The sequence below is a fragment of the Nelumbo nucifera genome, chromosome 3 (genome assembly GCF_055504915.1).
Source record: "Nelumbo nucifera cultivar China Antique chromosome 3, China Antique-T2T, whole genome shotgun sequence".
In the NCBI taxonomy this organism is placed as follows: domain Eukaryota; kingdom Viridiplantae; phylum Streptophyta; class Magnoliopsida; order Proteales; family Nelumbonaceae; genus Nelumbo; species Nelumbo nucifera.
In genome coordinates, this window is record NC_142651.1 from 105,428,775 (window position 1) to 105,454,138 (window position 25,364).

Consider the following 25,364-nt stretch of genomic DNA (forward strand, 5'->3'; position numbering starts at 1 on the left):
AGTACTTAGGAAGGGGGTTTGCTGCCGATTACAATTATGTGGATTAAAAAAAATAAGAAAAAAAAAACAGAAAATTAGGAAGGGGGTTTGCTGCGGAGAGCTACGCTGACATGACAGGACCAGTTTTAATATATATAGATTTGGGTTAGGTTTTGATTTTTGGTCTTTAGGTTGTTTTGGGACTATTTATCTATTGTTAGAAATTTCTACTTTTTAATTTTTACTATTTATTCTTTATTTTTTATCGTTTACTTTTTGAATTGTTGAAAGTTAAAGTTTTTTATTTTATATTTAGAATTTTAAGGTTAATTCCTTTAATTTTGGCATTTTTCATATATTTTTTCTTTATTTTTAAAATCTCAATTATTTTTACCATTATATATATATATATATATATATATATATATTCATTACTTAGTTATGACATCATAAATTGACCCATTTCACCCAGAATGCTAGAACATTGATCTACCTACCATCTAGATATGGAATTGGTTTCATTTTCAAACTGATTTTAAAATTTGCTTTTCATTTATATCATTAATAAAATAATTATTGCTTATCATACTTATTTTTGTTTATATTATTAGTATATAATATTATAGATGTGCCCAAAATTGTTTCATTTTTTTGTACTATTCTATTTTAAAAAATATATATTTTTAATTATACATCATGGGTTAACCTACTTGACCTAAAGGTTGAATCACTAACCACCCCCTAGATAGGATAATTTAATTTCTCATTAGTTTTGATGAAGGAAGATTTGGCCCGACCTCGCAATTACGCCACGTGGCAAAAAACAAGTAGCTCGGCACTTGAAGCAGCGTACCCAGGGTGCAAACACTAAAGGGAAGAAACCAATAGTCCGAACTCCCCTCGAGGAGACCGAACTCCCTAAAAGGAGCCCGACCTCCCTACTAAGAGCTCGAACTCCCTGCGAGGAGCCCAAACTTTCCCTTTGGCCCCGAGCCACACAAAGCAGTGACCCGAACTGGCCCGTCTCATGGCAGTTCAGGACACTCCCCTATCCGAACTCAAGACTTCGCCTCACACACCGCTCCAAGCACTTCGCCTCCAGGGCATTGAATTGGACAAACCACACCGTACCTGACGCCGAAGGAGTCCGTATCCAGGGGCGGCGCACTTGACTGACTTGGGATTTGATGCCTGACGGCCGCACTTCAACGGCCACCTGCCACCGTCACCTGCCACCGCCATCTCCAGTTACAGAGACAGCTCCGACAAAAAGAGCAGTGACGGTTCTGCCCCAGCAAAGGCGATGACACCCGAACTGGCAGAAGCACGGAAGTAATCATACCCGACCTGACAGAAGTCTAGGAGTGAGTGCGCGAGGTGGTTATAAAAGGCTCTCCACCCCCCCAAAGAGGAGGTAAGAAAACTTTGCGCTATCTGGTTTTATCTTGCCTTTGAAGGATTCTAACTTGAGCTTCGGAGCCTTTACACCGGGTTCCCCCCGGAGCTTCCTCATCTCCTCTGTTTTAGGTTCTCTGCTACTCAGTTCAGAGGCAAGGTCGTTGACAGCTAAGACCGGTCGGGTTGTGCATCATCAATTGGCGTCGTCTGTGGGAACGCTTCAAAAAGCCTCCCTCCAAACTCTCATAACCTCTTTTCTACAAAAAAACCCAACACTCATGGCCTCTTCCAGCAACGCCGGACGTGGCACGGAGACAAACACCACCGGGGAACAACTTCAAGTCCCCGTGGTATGCGTTGGACAGTTCACCATCCCCCTTTCGGTGGATGGGATCCCCAGCTTGAATGCGCCACAAGCAGTGGCGCCCGTAAACCTTCCTGCCACGAGCATCCCCTTTCCTCCCCTATTGAGACAACCTTTACTGAACCAACTGCCATCCCCTTGGCAGCCAACCAAAACCGATTGGATGACTTGATGCAGTGCATGCGGGCAATGCAAGCCCAAATGCAACAGTTCCAGCAACACCAGCTTCATCAACACCAAGTACTGCACAACATCTCCCAGTATCACTATCAACAGCAGTTCCCCCAACTGCCACTGAACCAACCGTTACTTCCACCTCGGCACCCTGCTCCGAGGCCGGTTAAGGCCCCCCGCAGGATGGACGCCCCCACCAAGGAAAGGCCTCCCGGCCCCAGAACCCCCCTAACAGCCAGGCCTCATTCCCAGGCCGAAGAGAGAAAAATCATCCCCGCCTCGCAGCTCGCAGGCGGGTCGGGAACCTCGTCCGCAAGATCGGCACCTTGGCGCTCCAAGCCCGAGTTCCCGCTCACGGAAAACCGATTCGGTGCCCTGGCAGCAGACTACCAGCATTCCGGGCCCATCGAGCTCGGCAACACGGAGGCCAGCAGCGCCAGCACCAGGCCCACTCAACGGAGGCGCCGGCGAAGTCACCGAACTGCCACCCGTGTCTTGTTAGAGCTCAGAGGCAAAGAGACGAGCTCGGACGAGGTAGAAGCTGCCCCGATTCTCTCAGTTCCTTCCCCCCTCGCATCAGAACTCCTGGCGGTCCCCTTGCCCAGAGATTTCAAGCTCCCACCTTTGGACAAGTATGACGGGTCCTTCGACCCCAACGACCACGTTGACGCTTTCCAGTCCCAAATGCACCTCGCTAGAGCCAGCGAATCGTGCATGTGCGTGGCCTTCACCACCACCTTCAGGGGGTAGCCTGCACTTGGTACAGGAACCTGAACCCCGGGTTGATAAAGTGCTGGGCCCAGTTCGTGCAGGTCTTCACCGCGCACTTTGTCACCAACAAACGGTACCCCAGAACAGAGGAAAGCATCTTCGGAGTAGTCCAGAGGGAAGGAGAATCCATCCGGGGCTACATCAAGCGATTCAATGAAGCGTTCTTGCAGATACCATGGTTAGACCTCGCGGCGGCCAAAATGGGAGTAACGCACAAAGAGTTCAAATGGCACATGGTAGCTAACCAGCCCGTAACCGTGGCCGAATTCCTTAAGCTCGCGGACAAGTTCATGAGGACAGAGGAAGAAATCAACCAACGAACCGAAGGCGGGAACAAGAAAAGAAAGAGGGAAGGTGAGCCCTCCAACCCAGTCGACAGGAAAAACCCGGCCCGGGAGCCGAAGCCGAACCAGTCGTTCCGAGCTCCCCTAGCAGTTCGGACGGATTACACGCCGTTAAACACGAGGCAGACCGAGATCTTAATGACGATCAAGGACGCCCCATATGTGAAGTGGCCACCTCGCCTAAAGGGAAATCTGAACGAGAGAAATAAGAATTTGTATTGTAGTTTCCATAGAGACCATGGTCATAGTACCGAGCAGTGTAATAATCTCCGGGATGAGATAGAGGGACTCATCCGTCGTGGATACTTAAGAAATTTTGTATAGCATAACAATAATAACAATAAGGCAGGTCGGCAAGGGGAGCACGAAAAGGATGCCTCCGAATCTAGCAGCAGACCTGTCGAACCGTTGCAGCGACAACCTCCGGAAGAGAGGCCAGTTCGGGGAACCATCCATGTAATTGTGGAAGGTTCGGTGGTAGCAGGGTGTACCTCGGCAGCAGCCCGGACTTCAGTTCGCGAAGCGACCCTCGAGGAACGGAACCCCCCAAAAAGACCAAAGACCGAAGAACCAATCTTCTTCATGAAAGACGACGCGCGAGGAGTCCACTACCCCCACGATGACGCGCTTGTCATTTAACTAAGGATCAGCGACTTCGAGGTCAGACGCGTACTCGTAGATTCGGGCAGCTCAGCGGACATCCTCTTCAAATCAGCATTTGACCAGCTACAGTTACAGAGGAGCGAGATGAAGCCCGCGAACACTCCTCTGGTGGGTTTCAGTGGAGAGGAAGTCAGGCCCCTCGGAAAAATAACAGTACCTGTGGAAGTCGGCACATGGCCTTGTGCGGTCAGACTCAACCATGATTTCCTGGTGGTCGCGACCCCCTCCCCACACAATGCCATAATAGGGCGGCCAATCACACATATCCTACGGGCGGTGGTCTCCACCTACTATTTGGCCATGAAGTTCCCTACAGACTTCGGTGTGGGGGTAGCGCGGGGCGACCAGCTCGAGTCCCGCAAGTGTTATGTTGCCGCCCTGAAGGGAAAACCAAGGTGGCCGATGACCTTGAACTGGAGCGGCTTGCGGAGCAAGGCGAGGAACGAGCTTCGCCCACAGAGGAAACGGTCACAGTCCCGACTTCGGCTACGGACCCAGCTCGCACACTATAGATCGGTGCTTCCGTCGAGGAACCCCTACGAACCAAACTGATGAGTTTTTTACTTCAAAATTTAGATATTTTTGCCTGGTCCGCGGCCGACATGCCCGGTATTAGCCCCAGCCTAATAACTCACAAACTTAATACTGACCCTGTAGTCAGACCCGTTAGATAGAAGAAACGCAACTTAGCCCCAGAGCGCTAGAGGGCGGTCGACGAGGAGGTCGAGAAGCTCCTCGTAGTAGACTTCATAAGGGAAGTCCATTACCCGAGCTGGGTGGCCAACCGAGTGCTGGTAAAAAAGGCGAACGGCAAGTGGCGCATGTGCGTCGACTACACCGACCTGAACCGAGCTTGCCCGAAAGATTACTTCCCCCTCCCCAGAATTGACCGCCTAGTGGACGCGACCTTGGGACATGAGTTGCTAAGCTTCTTGGACGCCTACTCGGGCTACAACCAAATCAGGATGGACCAGTCCGATGAGGAAAAAACCAGCTTCATAACTGAGTTCGGCCTGTAGTGCTACAAGGTCATGCCCTTCGGATTAAAAAATGCCGGGGCGACCTTCCAAAGACGTAAATAGGCTGTTTCGGCCCTTGATTGGCACAAAGATAGAATGTTATGTAGACGATATGATCATCAAGACACAGTCTTCACAGGAATTAATACAAGACTTAGATTCTGTCTTCCAAATCCTACGTCAATTTAGCATGAAGTTGAACCCTAACAAATGCGTCTTCGGTGTCACCTCGGGCAAATTCCTAGGGTACATTGTCAACCGGCACGGTATTGAGGCCAACCCGGACAAGATAAAAGCCATCCTAGATATGAGACCACCCCGGAAAGTAAAAGAAGTTCAGAGCCTAAACGGCCGCATAGCCGCTTCATGTCCAAATCAGTAGACCACTGCCTACCTTTCTTCAAAGCAATCAAAGGCAAAGGGTTCGAATGGACCCAAGACTGCCATCTCGCGTTTGACGAGCTAAAAAGTTACCTCACTAGTGTGCCAACCTTAGCCCGGCCCGAGGAGGGCGAGGTCTTAGAACTGTACCTCTCGGCAAGCGACGAGGTGGTCAGTTCGGTACTAATAAAAGAAGCAGACCGGGTCTAGCGACAAGATACCCGCAGATAGAAAAACTAGCATACGCACTAGTGATAGCAGCTCGGAAACTCCGCCCGTACTTCTAGGCTCACACCGTCATCGTCTTGATTGACAAACCTCTGAGGCAAGTTTTACTCAAACCCGAGGTTTCCAGTCGACTGACGAAATGGGCCATCGAACTCAGTGAGTACGACCTCAGTACAAGCCAAGAACTGCTATTAAGGCCCAAGCCTTGGCAGATTTCATCGCCGAATGCACGTTTAGCCTCGAAGCCCCTGAGCCGGTCGAGCCCGAGATCCCCAGTTTGGGCGAGCTCGGAGCTCCCAAGCCAATAGAGTCTGAACCCTGTGAAGTAGCAGCCAGTGTAGCATCTCTCCTGGTTAGGCCAAACGCGAACTGGGATGAGGAGCCCTGGATCCTTCACGTAGATGGCTCCTCGAACCAGCAAGGCAGCGGGACTAGAATAGTGCTACACAGCCCGAGCGGAACAAAATTGGAATACGCACTACGCTTTGAGTTCGCAACATCCAACAACGAGGCAGAGTACGAGGCACTGATAGCCAGGCTGAACCTAGCACACAAGGTCGGAGCAAAGCATGTAGTTATCTGCAGTGATTCCCAGCTCGTGGTCAACCAAGTTACAGGCGAGTACGAAGCACGCGAGCTCACTATGATTGCGTACTTAGCAAAAGTAAAGGAGGCTTTGCTCAACTTCCAGTCACACTTCATAAGGAAAATCCCGAGGTCAGAGAACACTGAGGCCGACGCTCTGTCCCGGCTAGCCAAGACGAGTCACAACGCCATGAGAACTGTGTACGTAGAGGACTTACCTCGGCCCAGCATTCTCGATGGGGCAGAAGAGGTCGCTCCCGTCTTTGAAGCAAGGCCAAGCTGGATCGACCCACTAGCGAGCTTCCTACTAGATGGAACCCTCCCTGCGGACCGCAATGCAGCCAAGAGGGTGCAACGCCAGGCAGCCAAATACGTCATAATAGACGAACGGTTGTACCGACGATCCTACACGCTCCCCTACCTGCGTTGCTTGCGACCTGCCGAAGCCGAGCTCGTACTCCGTGACACTCATGAAGGCTTGTGCGGCGGACGCCTGGGGGGCAGAGCCCTCGCCCAAAAGGCACTTCGACAAGGATACTACTAGCCAACGATGAAGGCAGAAGCCGTCGAGCTCGTCAAAAAATGTGACAAGTGTTAGAAGCATGCCAATATCCACCATCAACCTGCTGCCGACCTCAAGTACCTCACCAGTCCATGGCCCTTTGCACAATGGGGCATCGACCTTCTGGGGCCATTCCCGCCAGCAACAGGTGGGAGAAAGTTCCTAGTGGTGGTAGTAGATTACTTCACAAAGTGGATAGAAGCTAAACCTCTGACAACAGTTACAGCCCGAAACATACAAAACTTCTTTTGGAAGAATATAGTATGTCGCTTCGGGCTACCTCAGGTACTAATCTCCGACAATGGCAAACAGTTCGAGGATATCAAGTTCCAAGAATGGTGCCAAAGTATGGGAATTCATCAGAACTTCACGTCGGTTACACACCCGTAGGCAAACGGTCAGACAGAAGTAATGAACAGAGCCATCCTCCGCGGACTAAAAGCACGACTAGACCGAGCTAAAGGGTTGTGGGCGGACGAGCTACCAAGTGTCCTATGGGCCCACCAAACCACGGAAAAAACCGCTACGGGAGAGACCCCCTTTAACCTCACCTACGGCACCGAAGCGGTAATCCCGGCGGAAATTGAAGTACCTACGCTGCGTCCTCTCCCTGATGTCCTCCTGAAGGTACTCGACCTGATGCTGCAGATCCAGCCTCAAGTCCGCCATGTGCTTCACCACCACTCCCATGGCCTCGGCATCTCTCTGAGACCTCGCCTACCTGATCCGTGAAAAACGAGCAGTCTCTTCGGCAGCACGAGCAGCCTCCTCGGCAGCACGACGAGCCTCTTCAGCAGCTCGCGCTTGCCTCGAGCTCCTCTCCACCTGAGCCGCCAAGGCGTGAATAGAAGAATTCACCTACCAAAAGGAACCTAGTGATCAAAAGAACCAACAAAACGAAAGTCAAAAAGCTATAAAAAAGGGAGAACACTTACCACCATGGCATGGGTAACGGCACAACAGGCCACTTGATGCAGAGGGAGATCAGTCCACGCCGCGACCTCCTCGGGGAAAATAGCCTCCTTACTCTTTTGAAGAGCATGGGTCGGCGACAACACACTCCTGAAATCCCCCGGGTCCCCCGAGCCCAAGGGCCCAACTCGCGTATGAGCAGACCCGGAGTAAGCAGGAGCATCGGAGTATGTAGGAGCCCCTGTGTAGGTAGTCTCAGCATAAGGGCCCCCTACCGGCTCCTGCATTGGAGGAACCATCTCGGGCTCCCTGGGCAGATCTTCTGGCTGATAGTCCGGCACCTCGGGCTCTGCATCCCGGGGCATCTCGACGCGAGTTCGCTTGGCAACCTACTTTCTCCTCTTCATGCCTTGGAACAAGTGCCCACCCCGGGTCCCTCGAGAATCCATCACACCTGCGAAAAGAAGTTCGCCATCAGTAAAAAGCAAGAAAGACAACAAGATAGAATCTCTAAGTGAAGAACCTACCCGAACTCAGGTCGGCCGCAATGAGCTTGGCCTCCGTCAGATACTGTTGACACTTCAGCCCAAGTCGCGCCCATTTCCGGAGGCCCTTCGCCATCTCTTTGTCAAGCGTGATCCCGGAGTTAGGAGCGGCCATCCCCCACCCGGTCTGAAACGGCCACCCCAGCACACTTCGCACCCTGAAATAGTCCCGCTTCCATGCTGGGACCTTGTTGGGGAGCTCATGTAAAAGCTTAAAGCCCGGGCGAGGAGACAGGTAGTATGCCCGCCTACGTCCGGGGAGGGGACCCGCTTGCTTCTTAAGCATCAAGATTGAAGAAAAAATCTCCAAGTCCAACGGAAAGCTCTCTTCACAAAATAAGGAGATTGTCCCCACCAAATTTCGAATGGAGTTCGGGTGAAGCTGGCCGACCGTCACGCCGAAGTGGTTCAAGACTTCGACAAGGAAGGGATGGAAAGGCAATCGCAGCCCCGTGGCGAGCTGCTCCCGGAATATCACGATCTCATCAGGACCGTGTTCCCAAGGAAAGCTACCCGAAGGTATGAAATAAGCGTACTCCCCAAGCAAATTATAGTAGGTAATGAGGGATTGGAGCCCCTCGGGCGTCATGGTCGAAGGACCAAACTTGTCTAACATCCGACCCCGACGAGAGGTGGACGCCAAACTACCCGAAGCGCCTCGGCCTACGAGTTTGAACTCTTCCTCGAGCTCTACCTCCGGCTCGCTAGGGCTATCAAGGGATGCAACCCGGTTCGTAGAACCTGCATCAGACCCGCTAAAAGGACTATTTGAGCCATCCAACCTAGACATCGGGGAGTGAGATGGGACCCAGGAAAGTACTCACCCGAAAAAAGGCTGTAGACCACAGAAGCTCGGACGAGCGGAAGACCTTAAACGTGAACTGAAAAGACCTGGACGCAAACTGGATGCGAGCTGAAACTCGGACGCGAGCTCGAGAGAAATACAGAAGTGACAACAACTGGGGTCCCCCCCCCCCCGCTATTTATACTCACAGTGACCGAAAAGCGACGGCTTAGATCAAAGCCAATCCGACGGCCTACAGCCGCACTGACCGCACGTCCCCTGAGAATGAGACGTGATTGGCGCACATCTTTCTAAAATTGATAGAGCACCGCCGCACATCTTTTCGAAACTAACGGAACGCCAGCGCACGTCTCCTCAATAAAAGCGGCAACGGCACGTCTTTTTCAAATTTGAAAAGACGCCCGCTATCGCGCCTCCCGAGTGGCGCATTTTTTTGAAATTTCGAAGTAAAGCGCGTGCCGCCATATCCATCAGTGTTTAGACGGGCCAGCGCGCTTCCCACCTTTTGGACGCTCGAAGAAACCCAAGGAACCCTGACAACGCACCTCGCGCCGTTAGAACCGAGATTCAAAGTGCAGGGCAAATCTACCTAACACCTTGCGAACTCCCCGCGCCAGGGCGAGACCCTTAGCACGAGGAGTGGGAAGCAATTGATGAAGGAAGATTTGGCCCGACCTCGCAATTACGCCACGTGGCAAAAAACAAGTAGCTCGGCACTTGAAGTAGCGTACCCAGGGTGCAAACACCAAAGGGAAGAGACCAGTAGTCCGAACTCCCCTCGAGGAGACCGAACTCCCTTCGAGGAGACCGAACTCCCTTCGAGGAGACCGAACTCCCTTTGAGGAGCCCGAACTCCCTACGAGGAGCCCGAACTCCCTAAGAGGAGCCCGAACTCCCTACAAGGAGCCCGAACTCCCTAAAAGGAGCCTGACCTCCCTACTAAGAGCTCGAACTCCCTGCAAGGAGCCCGAACTTTCCCTTTGGCCCCGAGCCACACAAAGCAGTGACCCGAACTGGCCCGTCTCATGGCAGTTTAGGACACTCCCCTATCCGAACTCAAGACTTTGCCTCGCACACCGCTCCAAGCACTTCGCCTCCAGGGCATTGAACTGGACAAACCACATCGTACCTAACGCCGAAGGAGTCCGTATCCAAGGGCGGCGCACCTGACTGACTTGGGATCTGACGCCTGACGGTCGCACTTCAACGGCCACCTGCCACCGCCATCTCCAATTACAGAGACGCCTCTGACAAAAAGAGTAGTAACGATTCTGCCCTAGCAGAGGCGATGACACCCGAATTGGCAGAAGCACGGAAGTAATCATACCCGACCTGACAGAAGTCTAGGAGTGAGTGCGCGAGGTGGTTATAAAAGGCTCTCCACCCCCCCAAAGAGGAGATAAGAAAACTTTGCACTATCTGGTTTTATCTTGCCTTTGAAGGATTCTAACTTGAGCTTCGGAGCCTTTACACCGGGTTCCCCCCGGAGCTTCCTCATCTCCTCCGTTTCAAGTTCCCTGCTACTCAGTTCAAAGGCAAGGTCGTTGACAGCTAAGACCGGCCGGGTTGCGCATCATCAAGTTTGTATATTTGATGCCCATCATTAATAAAATTATGTCTATTTTATCATACTTATTTTTTAATATGACAAATATATAATAATAGAAACGTGTCCAATTTTTTTAATTTTTTTTTCTATATTTTTGTATTTTTTATATTCTTAAATTTGTATTATTTATTTATGACATCATGAAATTATCCATTTGACCCAAATGGTTGAAATACTTACCCACCACCTATATGGAAAATATGATTTTATTTTTAGGTTTATTTTAAAAATATAAAATTTCATTCTATTAATAATTATTGTGTATGGATTTATTAGTGGAATTTAATGATGATAAACAAAAGTATTTTTTATATTTCTAAGTTTGTATTATTTATTTATGACATCATGAAATTATCCATGTGACCCAAATGACAGAACTACTTATCCACCCCTAGATGAAAAATATGATTTCATTTCTATATTTATTTTGAAAATATAAAATTTTAATATGTTAATAATTATTGTGTATGGATTTATTAGTGGAATTTAATGATGATAAAGAAAAGTATAAATGTTGGATTCAATGAGAGGGAATGTGATTTATTTAATGACTTAAATGTAAGATTTAATGAGAGGTAATTGAATGTACTTAATAGTATTCTTTATTTACATTTTCTGCCCTTTCAATGGAGATGAACTAAATTCAAGATGATGGATATTTTAGTAAAGAAAAATTCTAGAAGCCAATACCTCCTCATTGACACTTTTATAAGTAGTATAGATATATTTGGTTTCAGTTATTCAAATTTGGTTATTGATTTCGACCCTTATGCTTAGAAGTTCGATTAACTGAAGAAAACAACTTTTATGTTAAGTTTAATATTATATGTAATATATATAATATCATATATAATAACAACAAACAATTTATTTAATCAAGAAATAAATAATTGTATAAATAATATTTAATATTTATAAGCCCGATGGCATGAAGTGGTTTGTACTCTAGGTTGAAGAATTGATTGGAGTGAAAGTGGGAAGAAATGAGAAATAGGAAAGTGGTTGGACCCCGAAGAATGGGCTACCTACATACCTCTAGGGAGGGGTCATGCTAATGTAGTTCATCGGAGCTAGAATTTTGATGAAAAGAGAGACAAAGTGGCTGATGGCTGAAATTGGAATATGGAAAAATGCTAATATGGATGAGAGAGAGATGATGGATTGATATCAAGGTGATGGAGCAAGAATGGTTCCAAGACCCCTATTTATAGTTTTTGTTTGCACATTTGAGAAGTTTTTTAAGTTTGTGTTCTTCCTATTTTACTCTCATATTCTAGAATGTTCTTTAGGCCTAGTTTGGAAGGAGTACAAATACAAATATGTACACTACAAATACATACAAAATAATTTAAAATAATCAGATTTTCATTGTACATATTTGTATTTGTACTCCTTTCAATCTTAGTCTTATACACATTTAATACATGTGGCTAAATATCCTTTTAGAATTATCTTATTAATTGTTATTTTCAGTTTTACCCTTTTGTCATATTTTTTTGATAAATACTTTTTTGTCATTTAAACCACATATTTATTTCCTTGATTAGCTCGATTTATTTCTAGAATATTCTCAATCTTTGTCTCTTATCCAAAAATGCCTTTTTTTGATTTATAGAATATTCATTAATTGTGTTGAAACATTCAGCAATTATATTTAATGGCCTGAATTGACCCGAGCTTGGTTGGTCTTGCCGCGGTCATTAATCCACGTTGCTTCTTAAGTTGATCCCTTACAATATTAATAATTTACTAGCGAGAACTCGTGTGATGCACGAGAAAATATGAAAGATTTAATAATTTTATTTACTATTAATCAATATTAAGTTAACAATCAAAATTTGTTGTTAATTATCTAAAAGTATTCAAAGTTATTGTTAATATCTAAAATTTTAAAAATCATATTTTTCATTTAATGTTGATTTACAAAAAATAATTATTGTTAATTAATATGAACCAATATTTTTTTAATAAATTTAGTTTTATTAATAATTTGTAGTAATTTTAATAATTGTTATTATTTTTAAATGAAATCTTGACTAATTTTAAATAAATAAAAATAATTACAAAAGCAAACATTTTTATTAATTTCACTAATAATTAACAATTATATAGAAATGACAACGGGGTGGGTTCAGGGCAGGGCACCCCATCCCTATCCCTGCCCCATAGTCAAGACACTCTACCCCATCCCCGCCCTGTCCCTAGTGTCAGGCGGGTTTAGGGCAAGGCAACCACTCCTCAATGTCGGGCAAGTTTAGGGGCAAGGCATCCCACTCCTCAGTGTTAGGCGGGTTTGGTCGGGTTCAAGTAGAGGTGTAATTTTGGTCATGATGGGTCGGCACGACATGACCCGCATGCAGCCCAAACAAAGTGTTGGTCGTGCCTCCCTCCCCTAGGATAATTTGGGGGGTCGGTTCGGCGTGACCCATGGCTCGAGCCCGCATGGGCCCATACCGTGCCATGGGCCAGGCCAAGCCACGAAATGGGCTAAACTATGAGAGGTCCATTTAAAAAAAATGAAAAAGATGTTAAAATTCTTATTTCATATGATTTTTGATGTATACAGTTATTTATATATACAATTAGACCTATTCATGGGCCGAGTAGCCCGACGACCTGGCCCAGCCTAACCCATTATTTTTTAGGCTTTGACAAAATTTCAGACCCGTAGGCTTGAGCTCAGGCTTTCTCAAATAAGCCCGGCCTAGGCCCGAGCCCGCCACTATACTATTACATATATAAAAAAGTACTTATGTTACATAAGGGCAAGGCTCGGGCTCGGGCTCGGGCTTACATATTTTCTATTGATAAAGAGTCTCATGTTAATTATAAAACTATGATTTTTTATAAATTAAATTTTATTTTATTTTAGTATAGTATAAAAATATATAACATTTCTCTATATATTAATATATAATTTTTATTTAAATATTATATATATATAACATTTCTCTATATATTAATATATTATATAATAATATTTACCATATATGCATATAACTTCCAAGTTGAGCTTATTAGGGGTTGTTTAGCTTGGGCCCTATCCGCTAAAGCCATCATTGTACTCCAAAAGTTTGATACCCAATTAGACTTCGAATTTGATTACCCCTGATAATGTGTGGGCATGGTGCATATCTCAGCTAGACCTAACTTAAAAGAAAATAGTTACTTGAGCCTACAAATTTATAAATCTAATCGGGTTAGGTTAAGTTATAAACGATTTGTTACTTCTTATTATTAATTATTGAAATATTATTAGCTATTAAAATATTACAATTATTAAATTACTGTATTTATTTATAATACAATAATTTCTAGAAATTATCATATTTTCAAAAATATTGCTAATTTCTTGGATAAAACTAATTAAATGTAATTTTCTACTATTTATAGCTTAAATTATAATTACTGTTAATTATAGTTTAAAAATAATTATTGTTAATTATATTACTATTAACAATTAAAATACATTATTTTTTTTCATTGTTATTCAGTATTTTGCAATAAAATATAATTAATTTACCTTTTAATTATTTTTAGTATTTTAATTAAGCTTTAGGTTTTTAGAATTTTTAGATTATTAATTAACTTTTGGTGTTTTTTTGTTATTATTCAGTAATTTTACATATGAGTATTTTTCAAGAATTTTTAGTATTTTCAAATTTTATTTTTGCATATTAGTCACTACAAAATTAATTTGCATTTGCTTTCAGTAAAAATAAATTAAATAACTAAATAAATACCATAGTTAATAAAACAATACAACTAATTTTCAATATTTTTTCAATAATTTCTAGCTTGGGTATTTTTTGGTATTTTTTTAATAAGAAAATAGTATTAATTGTACTTTTTAATTATTTTCAGTAAATGCCTTATTAACATAAAATATTGTTAATTTTCAATATATTTTTAATTATGTTTAGGTTTTTCTGAATTTTCTAGATTTTTAATTAATTGTTGGTATTTTTTCATTATTATTCAGTAATTTTTGCATATGAGTAATTTGTGCAATAAAATATTTCTAATAAATCAGGTTTTGCATTTTAAATTTTCATTAATTTTTATCATTTTTAATGAGTTCATTATGCACAATAAAGGTCTCAACTCATAAAAATTATTAATTAATTAAAAATTCACTAATACAAAGTTATCTAATAATATTATTAAAACTATCAATTCATATTTTTATTTTTAAATTTCTTATTTTTAATTAATTGTTGGTGTTTTTTCATTATTATTTAGTAATTTTTGCAATAAAATATTGTTAATAAAATGGATTCTGAATTGTTAATTTTCATTAATTTTATCATTTTTAAAGAGTTCATTATGCACAATAATATTATTAAAACTTCTTATTTTTATTAGAATTTATTAAGTTTGATTTTTAAGTGGAATTGAAACACAATTTTAATATTTACTAAGTTTTGTTAATATTTTTTTAGTGAAAGTTTAGTGTATTTTTAAATTAATAATTTTTTGATTATTTAACCTCAACCTATTTATATTATTATTATTATTACTCTATTTCTTTGAAATGTAATAATAGCATGCATTAAAATAAGAGGCATTGGAAAATCCAAAGGTCTCTCTCTTAAATGTCTTTTTTAAATGTAATAATAATATGCATTAAAATAAGAGGCATTGAAAAACCCAACTTTAATAGTGTGCAACTTTATTAATCTAATTAAGATAAACAATGATTACTCTTTTATATTTTTAAGACAAAAGAAAATAAAAAATGTAAAAAAATGGAGAAAATAGATAAATTGCTTCTCTCAAAGGAGAGACATTTTGACATGGATCGCCCAATTTTATATTGTTACAACAGCTTATACTTCTAGCATTGTATTGTTCCTTGCCCTTATGATGTCCTCTGCCCATGATATAAATAGCAAAATTGGCAGTCATATTCTTATGCATTGAAATCTTTTTTGAACATTTATATTGGATTGTATGCTTTGAAAATACAAATGGCTTCGGTATTATGTTAAAGAAAAAAAAAGAAATAGTTTCAATGGTAAGACTAAAGAAGTCCAAAGTTATTCTTTAAATCATTGACAATGGCCATTGAGTCTAAATTTTGAACAAATGAGTAAATCTTGAACGAGTGCCATGAGCTTGGGTTCTTCAACCATCCCCTTACCTTAAAATCGCTTGGTTCATTTATAAAGGATAGTAAATGTGCACGTGGCAATTCTAGATGATGATAACTATAGTAATAACTTATCCAAAATTTCCTATAAATTTTATTTATTATTTATTTTTATATTTTTGTTTTTTATTATTAATTAGATGCAATTTGCAAATCCAAATATGATTACATAAGCACCTTATCCAAATATGTGATAATTAGATCGAATTGTGAAGTTTCACGTATCATTGATAGGCTATTATGCTTGGTTAGACTCTTCTTTTTGTAGTATTTTATCTTCTTGGCATATTTTTCTTGTTTTGTTTATTTATCAAAAACATGTAAAATTTAAATAGAGGGAATTGAATGAGGTGAAAAGTACATAGTAGTTCAATTTACAATTTAAACCTAACAACTAAATAGGTACTAAATTCAAAATTGAGTATTTTAATCAATGTTTTAAAAATCAGGCTAGACCGAGCGGTCGAACCATTTGGCCTAAGAATTGGTTAGATCATTGGTTCCATTTTGGCCATGAACTGCTATTTTACAAAAAAAAAGTGTTGAAATGGTCAAAGAACCGCTGACTTGGACAATTTAACCGTTAAAATGTTCAACCCAATTAATGGTTCTCGAGTTGCTTTCAAACTAATTCCAATTTTTTTTTATTTATTTTAAAATAAAAATTAGAAAATAAAATTGAAAAAATAAACTTTCATATGTTATAATCTTTTTCAATTATTCCCAATGGCCAAAATTAGTTAGGTTTTTAGTTTTTCCATTTTGATTTTGGGTTTTCGTATTTATATGATTCTTTTAAAGTTGTAACAACAAAAAAATGCAATTCCAATGAAAATATCGATGCGCAAGAGATGGGAGATTAAACATCAATCTTATATTTAGAGAATTAGAGAGGTGAAAAAAGCGATCTAGGATTTGAGAGATATTTAAAGAGATGATAGATATGTAAGAAGAGGGAAAATAGTGTTGTAGTGGTAGTGATGATGAACATGGAGATAGCTGTCAGCAGCAGTTCCTTTTTCTTTTTCTCATTAAGGCAAAACGGTTTTGCAACAACAACCGGTGAACATCTTGACAACCACTTCCGGCTTCGCTTCTTCCTCTCTTTCTTTTTTTTTTCCCTCACTTCTCAACTTTAACTAGCCGCCTCATTCTCAAAGTCTCACATTCCCCTGTTATAACAATGTATATATGCGGTGGATTTCAACATAATCCTAATCTAACAGTCAAGATAAAAAGTTACATTGCATTTTACATCTTACCGATTTGACCCACTCAAACTAGATGGTTAAACCATTGACCCAAAAATTGGAAGCCAAATTGTTGTTTCTGGGTCGGTTTTCAAAACCTTAATTTTAGTCAAAATAAAGTTCCATAATCTTATTCATATTTTTAATAGTAGTGTAAATATAGAATTATAGATGTGTTCAATTTTTTCTATATATTTTTTTTGTATTTTTGTGTGTAAAAATAATTCTGATATGTCATACTTACTTTTTGTTTAATATGATAAGTACATGATATTATCCATGAGCCTAAATGCTTTTTTTTTTGCAAATTTATGTTTTTTTTTCATTTTTGTATTTTTATAGTTTATTAATTTTTATTATTTGTTTATGGCATTAAAGGTTAACACATTTAACAAAAAAGTTGAACTATTTATTATTAATTTTTAAATTTCATTTTTGGTTAGTTATAAATTAAGTATTTCATTTTCATTATCAATAAAAATAATTCTTGTTTATTACACATATTTTTTCTATAGTTTTTTGTAAATTTCTCTATTTATTTATTTTTAAAAAAATTTATTACCTAACTATGATTTCATAGGTTGGTAAAATTGATTCGGATAGTTGAATTGCTTAACCAACAATTGGACAAAGAATGATTTTGTTTTTGAGTCAGTTTTAAAATATATGGGTTTATATTATTAAAAATATTAACATAGATCTAATTAGTAGCATTTATTAGTGAACAATAGCTTAAAAATATAGGATTTAATAAGAAAAAAATGGGATTAAATACCATAAGTATAAGACTTAATGAGAGGGGATTAAAAAAGTTGTAAAGTAATAACTGAAGTTACATTTGCAACCCTTACAATTAAAAATGGATTAAATACACAAATATGACCATTATAGTAGCCATAAAGCTGACGGTAGAACTATAATAAAATAGCTTTTATACCCTTTCTCAAACAAAGAAATAAAGGGTAACTTTAGTCCAAAAAGAGTTCCACACTGCATTCACACTTTTATATATAGTATAGATTAGCTGAATACAATTAGACCTGTTCATGGGCCAGGTAGCTCGATGGCCCGACCCGCACCCCGGTCGGGCTTGGTCATGTAATTAGGCCCATGGGCCTGACCTCGGGCCTAACACAGTAAGCCCGACTGTGTTTCGGGCCAGGCTCGGAATTTGACAAAAAAGCCTGGCTCGACTCAACATTATATATTTTATAAATATACAATATGTATTTTATATATTAATAAAATATATAAATAATATAATATTTATTGAAATATATATTTATAATTTAATATATACATTTTTTATTCTTTTCTTTATAATTTCTCTCTCTCTCTCTCTATTTTGCCACTTCAACAGTAGTAACAGTATGGGTTAAATTTTGGGCTCGGGCCCAAGCCCGGGCTTTAGGCTTTTTATGAGGGCCCGGCTCAGGCCCAAGTTGTAGGCCCGATGGTCGGTCCGGGCTCGGACTCGAGCCTTAGAAAAATCTGTTAATACTGAGTGAAAGCTCGGCCCGGCCCGACCCACGAACAAGTCTAAACACAATTAGACCTATACATGGGGCCGAGCTCAAACTTGGCTTTTGTCAAAATTTGAATGGGCCTGGCCCAAAACTCGAGTCCAAAACAGTGTAAAGTTAGGACTAAAGCCAGACCCCGTGAACAAGTCCAAAGGCAATAGCTGTTTTATAGCAGGCTATAGAATCAAAAATAAAACTCCACGCAAATAATCAAATATATGGGTCCACAACCATTTAACTTTTTACTTGTGGATCCATGTATTTTATCACTAACATGGGGCATTACCATTGGTTTTCACAGCCCCTTGAACAACCATTGAAGCTCATCCATTAGGATTAGGCTTTAAATCTAACAGCGAAACAACTTGGATATACTATTCTTTTTAATGAAAGTGGGGTTGGGTGCTAGATCCCTACCAAACAAGAAAGGAATGTCTTTTTTGGATTTTTTATTTGATCTATTAAGTTTTGCTTGCCGGATTGACATGTTTAGGTGCTGGAGATGCATGGGTATGCTTGAAATTATGATGCTATATGTGTACAAGTAGATCTTTGGATTTTTCTAATAATTGAGAAGTTAAAATTATAAAATAATTTATTCTTCTTTAAGCATATGGGTGAAACAAGATTCATATAGTCGACCCCACATAGCAATTGTTTCTTCATAAATAAATTTAGTTGGGATAAGGCTTCATTGTGATGATGATTGATGAAATAATTTATTTTTGGGACTTAAATGGTAAGAAAAGGACTATTGGTAAAAACTAGATGAATCTATCAACATTTTTTTATAAAAATATATATTCTTATTTTTAATTATTTATAAAAGTAAATAAAACAAAAAGGGGCAAATTTCTTCAACTATCCTTATGATTTAGTTAATTGACTAATTCTACCTTTATTATTTATATATTGTCTTAAAGTACCCTTAAATTATTTGACAATTATTTAAAATCTCCCATATTATTAACTTTTATCATATAACTAACTGATATATTTTTTGAAAATTCCTAAAATATCCTTTGCCACCTTTTACAATGATTTTTGGGAGGAAGAATTCCAGCCGAGGATTTCAACATGTTGCAGGATTTTGAAGCCCAGCAACAGCAATTCCTCAACGATGATTTGTCCTGCTTCTCCACTGATAACAATAGGGCATGTTATCTCTATTTTGGATCAGTGAGAGGTATCGTAAGTCGGTGGCTCATGTCAAGAGAAGCATCGACGTGGTCAATGAAGAGGAAGTTGAGAGAATCCTCATATGAGGAGTTTTTTAGGGTTTTGAAAGACTCTGAGAGTCGAAATTCTAGCGAGAGATGCCCACAAAGATTGAAAGCGGAGGTTCCAAACACATTGCACCTGCCCGCTGTTGATAAGAAGATGATGACGATGGATGTCGAAAAAGTAAAAATAGAATAATAATTGTTTTATTTTGAAAATTTAAAGAAGATGGAAGGATAAAATAGTTTTTTCAATTATTAAAAAATTTAAAGGTACTTCAAGTTAATTTCTAAATAATAAGGGTGAATTAATCAATTTCTTAAAACTTAGGAGTACTTTAAGAAATTGCCCAACAAAAAATAGTTATTTTAATGAAACGCGATGGCTTTTGACTTTTGTAAACTGCACTGTGAACAACCTTAGTATTTAAACACCTAGTGCCAGTTTGGGAGGGATGAAGCGTGATGGCTTCTGGCCATCCGAGGTGGGCCATATATAGACAGCTTTAAGTTATATTTGATGAAAATCCAGAGAGTTGAAATCGGTTGTCAGCATTTTGTAGGGTGTTTGCTTCAATAATTTATTCAGAGCACCTAAAAGCAGCTGAACCAGCTTAATAACCCTCACAAGGGGTCCAAACGGACCAGATTATGATCCAATACGAATTGACAACCACTTCAGGATTTGGATATATATATATACATTTTGTAATTTAATTTTTTATATAATTTATGTTGTTTTATAAGAAGATATATATACCCTATTTTATTTTATCTTTCGTTCAAATACCCTATTTTATTTTAAAACACATGATAAAATGATTGTAATTTTATTAAAATTGAGTTAAAACTACGAAGTGATCACCATTATTGAATTGAATCGGATTCTTATTGGATATCCGATAGTACAAATTGAATTCAAATAAGGGTTAGAAAATCGGACGGACGAATTCAAATCAAATGCATTTTTTTATCAGTTTCGGCTATGGGTTCGACTATGTTCTAGATATATACCGATTTGAATCTGATCCCGCCCGTTTGCATTCCTACCCTCCCAAACGGGAACCTAATACGAGCATCTCCGAAAGTCTTTAGTGGCAGTGGTGGCAATGTGGCATTGGCCATTGGGGCTCGATAGTCTCCATTTGATGACTTCGTGGCTCTATTATCAACCGTGAAAAAAGCATTTCTTCTCTTTATGGACCAGTTTAAAGATTAGGAGAGGTGGGTGCCTCTTTCACCATATGCCATGCTCAAGGGGATAAGGGTAAAAAGTGGAAAGAGACAGATACGGGGAATCTCCGAACAATGGAATGGAGTCAACCGCCAACCAAAACTACTTACGCATAACCAACGACAAGTTTCAGCGTGGTTGTTACACAATTGATTTCCTAGTCCATCCTCCGATCGAACATCAAAACAGAAATGCACTCAGCCGTTGTGGTTGAAGAAGGACGAAATCCTCTTCCACAGTCTTCTCCCCCTGCTATTCCATACAGAGAAATTTCAGAAGATGGCGAGATCATCCCTTTGTCATCGTCAAACGAACAAGGTGGAGCGAAACCTAGTTCTACCGATCCAACCCAACGGCTTGTCTCTCTCGATGTTTTTCGAGGTCTTACTGTTGCGGTACATGTCTCAAATTTCTCCCCAACGGCTTAAGTTCATTTTGGTTTTGTGTGCGAAGAGTTTGTTAAGCTTGTGTGATTATATCTGCTGCTTGAATTAGCTATTGTTTGAACATTACGAAATCTGATTAACGATACAGGGGAGCATTTAAGGGTGTGTCTTCATCGATGTTTCACTGATAGAAACCGTAGAATGTATAATCCCATTCAACAGAATTAATCGAATCTAAGTTTGTGATACAATTGAAATAGTGTTTTCCATGCACAAATAACAATGATGGCAAAGGTAAGGGCCAAGAAAAGCTTTACTAACTAATGAAGGGTAGTCATCATAGGAATCTAAGTAACCTTCTCCAAATGTTTCCGCAGAAACAACAACCAATCATGGTTGCTATAACTGAAGGCCTATGGGGAACCTCTTTTTTTTCCCCAACTCATTCAACAATCTAAAATTTAGTCCTTCTATTATTTATACAAAAGGAAAAGTTAGTATTGTTTACAATTCTATCACAAGAACTTTTCTACAAAAAAGAAAAAGAACAGATATGAAAGAATTATAATGAAAAAAAAGACTAAGCCGTAATCAAAGGCTAAGAAATTAATGTCTATCATGTTCAGACCCCAAACGGTGACTTATGCCATAGAGCATGGAGATTATTATATTGAGTACCTAGACAAAAGCTTTGTCCTGTTGAAGTTGACTGTTATCTTCCCCTGTGGGATTAGAAGATTTAGTAACCTATTTTTGCTGATATCTATTTTTCACTTCTTCAATAAATGATTGATTTTGGACCTTGAACAAATTATTTTTCTAGACTTACTACTTTGGAGTTATAGTGCAGCACTATGCTGTTTTAGTGGATCCTATGTTTGAATACTTCAGCCCTTGTGTTTCAGTTGTAGGTTGAATGAAGAGAGAAAAAAAGAAAGAATAAGAAGAGAATGAGAGAACCACGGTCTGGACTGGAGAGAATAATCTCTCCCCTAGCCGACCCAAGCTTATATAGATGTGATAATATTACAATGACTAATTTGCCCCTACTTAAAGTAAGAAAAAATTGACAAAGCATAACTTAATGAGAAGATAAAAGGCCAAACTGCCCCTATTTAGTCGGCTCTAACACTCCCCTCAAGCTGGAGAGTATATGTCATATAGTCCCACCTTATTATGCATGTAATCCACTTTTCCACAACTCAATCCTTTTGTAAACAAATTTGTCCACTGGTTTCCTGAACTCACGTGCTCTATGCTTATCACTCCACTAAAGACCTTCCTTTACCTACTTTTTTCTTCAAGCCAAACACAACCTTACAAAATGGTAGTCAACTTCTATGTGCTTCATCCTCTCATGAAAGACTAGATTAGATGAAATGTGGATGACAGCTTGATTATCACAATACAATTTCATAGGACTATTTACTGAGAGCCCAATCTCTTGTAGGAGGTTTTTCAACCACACCAACTCACATGTTGTGTGTGCGATAGCCCTATATTCAGCTTCAAAATTGCTTATTGCCACAACTGTCTGTTTTTTACTTTTCCACGTTATTAGATTCCTCCAAGGAAGTTTCAATATCCTGTAGATGACCTTCTATCAGATATTGAACCAGCCCAATTTGTGTCAGTGCAACCTATTATTTCAAGTTTTCCTCCTGACCTGTACAACAACCCACAAACTGGTGCTCCCTTTAAGTATCACACAATTATGAGAACTGCATCCTAATGAGGGACTTGTGCGTTCTACATAAACTGGTTGACCATACTAACTGCAAAGGAGATATCTGGTCGAGTAATAGTCAAGTAGTTTAACTTTTCAACCATACGTCTATACCTTCCAGGGCCATCAAACACATCACCTGCATTAATGCTCAATTTAACATTTGGTTCCATGGGAGTTTCAACTGATTTAGCACCTAACAACTCTATCTCTTCCAATAGATCAAGAACACACTTCCTTTGGCACAAATTTACACCATGCTTTGATCTTGCAACTTCTATGCCCAAGAAGTACTTCAACTTGCCAAGGTCCTATGTTTGAAAGTGATCTTGTAGAAAGGCCTTTAACCTGTCATTGCCTGCTATAACGGTATCATCTACATATACAACCAAAAAAATCTTTCTAGCCTCAGAATTATGGCTAAATACTGAGTGATCAACCTGACGCTGTCTCATACCAAATTCTTTTACAACTTCATTGAATCTGTCAAACCAAGATCAAGGAGACTGTTTCAGCCCATAAATTGCCTTCTTAAGCCTACATACCTTACCATCCTCCCCCTGAGCAACAAACCCAAGAAGTTGCTCAATATAAACTTCTTCAGCCAAGTCACCATGTAAAAAGGCATTTTTAATGTCAAGCTAAATCAATGGCCAATCATATATAGCTGCTAAAGATATGAGAACATGTACTGAACTAATTATAGCAACTGGAGAGAAGGATTCCATATAGTCCACCCCATACAACTGTGAATCACCTATAGCCACTAATCAGGCTTTCGATCTTTCCACTGTGCCATCTAGTAGGTATTTGATAGTATATACACACTTACAACCTAAAACATGTTTACCAAGGGGAAGAGTAGTAAGTTCCCACGTGTTATTGTGTGCAAGAGAAGAGAGTTCTTCTTCCATTGCTTGATGCCACCCTGGTGAGGTAAGAGCTTCATAAACATCCTTAGGAATAGATATGGAAGACAAAAGAGAAACAAACTTGCGATGGGAAGTAGAAATGATAGAAATAGAAACATAATTGGATATTGGATGAAGAGTACAACTACATTTACCTTTACAGAAAGCAATGGGAAGGTCAAGGTCATAAGCAAGAGGCAATACCGGAGTAGGAACACCTGGAGTAGGATTTGTCGATGGAGAAGGAACTATAAGAGGAGGAACCAGTGTTTGTCTATTAGTATACACTTTTTTGACTGGTGGCCTCTCAATATGTGTCTGCACTGGAGGAGGTGGAGGCTTAATCACAATTGGAACAATAGGGATGGCATTATCAACTGGAACTAGAAGAGGAACCGCTAGAGAAGAGGGCAAAAAATCAGCACTAAAAAGGGAACTGACTCAAAAAAAGGTAACATCAGAACAAACAAATGATCGTTGATTAAGAGGATTTTAGCACTTATAACCCTTATGGGTCCTAGAACAGCCAAGAAAGATATACTTTGTAGCACGAGCATCCAACTTGTCCAATCCAGGACCTAGATTCTGAACAAAACATACACAACCAAAGGTTCGAGGTAGGGGTGAGCATAATTTGGTTAAAACCGAATAACCGAACTGGAAATTTCGGATTCGGTTTTTTCGAGTTTTGGTTAATTCGGTTTTTGAATAATTCAGTTTTCGGTTTCGGTTTTTAGAATTAGAAATTCGGTTAACCGAATTCACTGAACTTTGGTATATAATATGTAATATATATTATGTAGTATATAATGTGTAACATATAATGTATAATATATTATATTATTTGTGTATTAATATATAATATATTGAAATTTGCTTTCATAATATATATTGTAATATATAGTATATTATATGTTATAGTATATACATTATTAGAATTCAGTTTTAACCTAAATAACCGAAAACTAAATTGAAAATTCCGGTTTCAGTTTCGTTTTTTGTTTTTTTTAGTTTGGTTTTAAAAATTTCAGTTTATTCAGTTTGGTTTTTAACCAGATAAACCGAATGCTCACCCCTAGTTTGAGGAGTTAAAGGAAATGGAGACAAAGTAGGGAACAAAATAAAGAGTGCAGAATGACCATGAGGAATGAATGAAGGCATTTGATTAATGAGAAAACAAGCAGTAAGCACAACATCATTCCGAATTCATTTGGGTACATTCATATGTTGTACTAGGGATTGAGCTGTCTCAAGTAAATGGTGGTTGTTTTTTTCAGCCACCCCATTTTTGTTGTGGAGTGTATGTACAAGAAGTTTGATGAATAATACCATGATGCTCCAAATATTGCTGAAACAAAGTAAGAAAGTACTCTTTGCCATTATTAAAACGAAGAATTTTTATTGGAATGCCAAACTGAGTGCAAATTTCAACATGGAACTTTTAAAAAATAGAGAATAATTCACTTCTTTCTTTCATAAGATAAATCCTTGTCATCCTTGAATAGTCATAAAAAAAGTACAAAATACTTGTAACCGTTGTAGGACACAATTCTATTCAGACCCCAAACATCTAAATGGACTAAAGCAAAAGGACTTAATACATGATGATTGACTCTAGGACTA

The 25,364-nt window shown here is 39.7% G+C and overlaps 1 protein-coding gene across 4 annotated transcripts in view; it reads left to right on the forward strand.

The window, feature by feature from the left end:
- Positions 1-20,723: 20,723 nt before the first annotated feature.
- The window catches only part of LOC104598844 (uncharacterized), a 63,100-nt gene continuing 58,459 nt past the window's right edge, over positions 20,724-25,364 (forward strand). For 2 of the 4 annotated variants that reach the window (XM_010261086.3, XM_010261088.3), the window contains exon 1: positions 20,743-21,113. In XM_010261086.3, the coding sequence (XP_010259388.1) occupies positions 20,910-21,113 (204 nt within the window). In that variant the 5' untranslated portion in view covers positions 20,743-20,909. Of the gene's footprint in view, positions 21,114-25,364 lie in introns of all 4 variants that reach the window. The other 2 variants (XM_010261087.3, XM_088900095.1) reach the window with 2 other exon arrangements.